Source organism: Zingiber officinale, chromosome 11B (genome assembly GCF_018446385.1).
Source record: "Zingiber officinale cultivar Zhangliang chromosome 11B, Zo_v1.1, whole genome shotgun sequence".
NCBI lineage: Eukaryota > Viridiplantae > Streptophyta > Magnoliopsida > Zingiberales > Zingiberaceae > Zingiber > Zingiber officinale.
Genome location: NC_056007.1, coordinates 10203804 through 10207906, shown reverse-complemented (window position 1 = coordinate 10207906; position 4103 = coordinate 10203804). Strand labels below are relative to the sequence as shown.

General features: G+C 35.7%; 1 protein-coding gene across 1 annotated transcript; it reads right to left on the bottom strand.

Annotated features, from left to right (window-relative positions):
- Positions 1–763: 763 nt before the first annotated feature.
- LOC122033767 (probable polygalacturonase At2g43860) lies at positions 764–3567 on the bottom strand. Its single transcript, XM_042592930.1, has 7 exons — positions 3556–3567; positions 3309–3446; positions 2873–3007; positions 2190–2213; positions 1916–2110; positions 1121–1234; positions 764–1012 (listed from the first exon to the last, which is right to left on the bottom strand). Exons 1-7 carry the CDS (start codon positions 3565–3567, stop codon positions 764–766), a joined length of 867 nt encoding a protein of 288 aa, XP_042448864.1.
- Between the last annotated feature and the right edge of the window lie 536 nt (positions 3568–4103).

Sequence of the window (4103 nt, the reverse complement as noted above, 5' to 3'; positions counted from 1 at the left end):
TTATACAAGTGTTTTCTTATTTTAAAAGATCGAGAAAGGTCTATTTTTTTTAGAGCAATTCACCTCTTCTTATCGGCCGATCGAGGTCCAACAATTATCAGTTTCTTATATTTCTATAGAAGATTAAATAACTAATATTTTTATTAAGTCATTATCCAAACAACATTTCAATAAGCTAGTAAGCAAACTCCACGTCAGAGATATCCCATTAAATTTGTCGAGGGGTAAAAGAAAATCAATTAATATGATTACGATAAAATAAAATTAAGATCTATTAATTATTTCTTTAGTTTATTATTTTATTAATTGGCGAATATTTCCTTTATTTATTACTATCTCGAGTCTTACAATATATTTATAAATTATCCCTTCATATGGCAAAAGACGATTCGCTCGTCCCCAGTGCCCCCGTTAATCCGTCCCTCGGTCAACACGGAGGAGGTAAATCACGGGTGGCTACTATCCATTAGTGCAAATGGCCAAGACATGGGGGAGGTTATACTCGGTCACGCAGAGTTTCGACCCGAAGACCTCATGTAGCAACACCCTATGTCTTAACCATCGTACCGCCCCGAGGAAACTATAAATTATCCCTTCATGAACCTACCAAATAAATCAATAATTTTATTATTTCATCTCCTTTTGTCCAATCAATTTTATCTTTCAAAACATGCTGATCATAAGATTACAACTGAGCACAATTCTCCAAGCTTGAGTGCAGGTTAGACCAGGCACCATCCATGGCCAAGCAAGAAACAGCTAGCTAGCTAGCAAGGTTTCTCTGGGTCAGGCAAGAAACAGCAGGCGTGACTTGATTCTTCGCATATCCATTGGCACTGATGCAGTTAGACCGCACCTCTTCTCCTTCATTTGAATTCCACAGATTCACACTGTCCATGAAGATGCCACTGCAAGGCACACTTTGGCTGCAATTCAGAGCGATTGCTACTTCTCTCGATGAGCTTCCTCTCACTCCAATGTATTTCACATCCCTCACTTCTACTGCTGATGCCTGAAGAAGAGCATTAATTAGCTAGCATCAATCGTGAATGATCATAATTATTATTTGAGTAATTTGTAACTTAGTTTTCTATTTCTTGTTCTTTTCCTACGTACGTACATGGGCATCGCATTTCCTGTGAGGACAATAGTACTGATCTATTATAATGGGATAGCGCACGTCATTCATGGTGATATCCTCAAACGATATGTTCCTCGCAAAGCCAGAACCTCCCTGCAAAATTTAATAATAGTAATAATATCTTGAACGAAGGAAAAAACCTTAGTTCTATTATTTAAAATTTTACCTTACATTTACAAGAAACTATTTCAACGAATCTGCATGATCTCAATGTCATATGATAATAATTTTAACCATTTTAAATTATATTACAAGGTCCGTTTAATTAATGCTAACTAATTATAAATTAGTTAAGAGGATCTTTTAAATTTATTTTTATTTTAATAATAAGACATATAAAACTATCTTTTAAATATAATTATTTTTTGACATTTTTGAAGCTGATATTGATATCCTAATTATAAATAAATAAAAATAATTTTTTTTTTAAAAAAAGATCATCTTGCCTGCCATGTCTTGATCCTGACTCCATTGGTTGTTTGGGTCAAGGTGCAGTTGGAGACATAGATGTTTGATGCTGTTGCTCGGGACCCTTTTTTGCCCAAGCTCCCAATGCTACAATTATTAATTAAGCATGAAATTAATTAATGGCTTAATCAAGGTTAATTGCTTTGAAACTACTAACTTAATGGCGATTAACTATACTAATTCGTAAGTAATTAAGTATATATATATATATACCTTATTCCATGGCCAGGGCCACATGTTACATTATGTACAGAAATGTCCTCAACACCTTCGCTCAGTGACACAGTCATCTCCCGTCCCAATTACGGAGTTTCTGATGCTCACAAATTGGCTTTGCTGGACGTGGATGCCGTCAGTGTTGGGGCTCTCGTCGGGGGCGACGATGGTGATGTCTCTGATATCGACTCGCTTGCTCCTCCCCACCGATATGTGCATCATCACACTGTTGATCGACCTCAACCCCCAGATCTGTGCATCAGTGCAACTCAACATATGTAGACTCTGCAAACAATATTATACTTCATTAACAATGTCCACACTTTGACTTAAATTTTTCACCAATGTGTTTCAGTAGACTTACATTGGGCCCATCTTCTGGACATTGCTGCAATATAAATCAAGTCGATCAAAATAATATAGTTAGTGTTGAGGAATAATAACTAATAAATAAATAAAGGACGGTCCAATGGATGAAACTTTCACTTGTGGAGATCCGGAGAAGAATTGGATCTTGTACCTACAACTTATATGCATTTTACAAAAAACTATTTCCACAAAGCTGTTTTCATGACTCTAATCATCTCAAAGTCTAAATAGATAAATAGATATATAGATAGATGGATATAAAGTTTTACGTTTTTCTCTTTGCATGACCACCAGTCTGTCCCTTGGCCGTCGAGCTCACCGGAGCCGGAGATTTTTATGCCGTTGATTCGAACGAAAAGCAGCCAGCTGAAAACTTCTTGCCATATTTCGTTTGTCCGTTTAAGGTTTCCATCAAGCTTTGGAACAGGAATAACATATCATTAGTCTTCCTCAGACATATATGATATGTAGATATGTATGTAAGGCGGGACGGAGCAGCGGGGTGTGGTGAGGGGATTATAAGAAGTGCATGAGGTATAGGAATAAAGGGTGAAAGAGAGGCGAATGGAAGGTAATGACACGGTTGCCTCCCCTCAATGTAAACATATAAATTTTACCCCCTCAATATGAAATTCCCGACTCTATCCCGTATGTATGTATGTATATATGTATGTATACCGTTACATAAATGAAGTTGTTGCAAGGTCCTTCGAACTCGATGTAAGACAACAAAAATGTCTTTCCTGCCGGAATGAGCAAGGTGGAGGGTGTCGTGCTTTTGTGACATGCTGCATTCCATGCATTTACAAACGCCTGAAACAGCAGTAGTAGTTAAGGATTTAATTAAGATAGAAATAAAATACACTGATTCATCATATCATGGATGTTTTTTTTTTCATAGAGGTGATCGAATCCGTCCATGGAAGGTTTCCACCAGTCAGGTAAGTTTGAAAAACACATGGATTCTGATAGATGGTTCAGCATCATGAGTGCTTGGAACACCATATGGGAGTATGAGATGCCCTATTTGAATTTCAAACTCCCGATTGCATGGCAGTCTTTACTATCTCTTACTATCATACTATCATGGATGTTGTTTTAATTAATTACTTACTAGAGTGTCATTGGTGTTGCCATCTCCTTTGGCTCCAAAGTCTAAGACGTTGTATATTGACGCATCAGCCAAGACCTCAGTAGCAGCAGAGGAAGAAGCAAGAAGAAGGAGAACAAAGAGACTGATGACGATAACACTCTGAATCAAAATCAAACAAACACGAAGAAAAATATTTTAAAAACCAACTTGTTTTATTTTTCAAGAAAAGAATAATAAACAATTAACGAGGATAATTTAGCTTTCTTACTTGTCCAGCCATTGTTTTAGCACTGTGATTCTTGGACTAGCTATGAGTGTTATATATATAGATGGAATATTGTTCGGAAAGAATTAAAAATTCGAGATTTATTTGGATATCTTTTCATTTTGATTTGGTACATACCTAATTCGTTGCAATCTTCAAGGAAGTAAGTAGAATGCATTTTTTTAATGCAAATATATAATAATAAACAAATACGTTGCAATTATTAAATATTCGGTAGAAAATTAGCATAAGAAATCAATCCTACCTTTAATGGGACTTAGCATAAACAAAGAAAACCTGTATGTATTAAATTATTTAAATAAATTTATGTCAGATTCGAAAATAAATACAACCAAAATGATTTTTATATAATTGTATATTTTTTTAATCCAGTTCTTACTATCCCATTGATTCAGTAGGTGATCGGTCTGACTTTCGCATAGGTTATTAGGCCAAATCGAGAAACGTAGATAGTTCTAGCAGACAATCCAGTATTATAAAGTTTTAAACATCCTAGGTGTAATGTTCTCTGGATGAGATATGAACCTTTG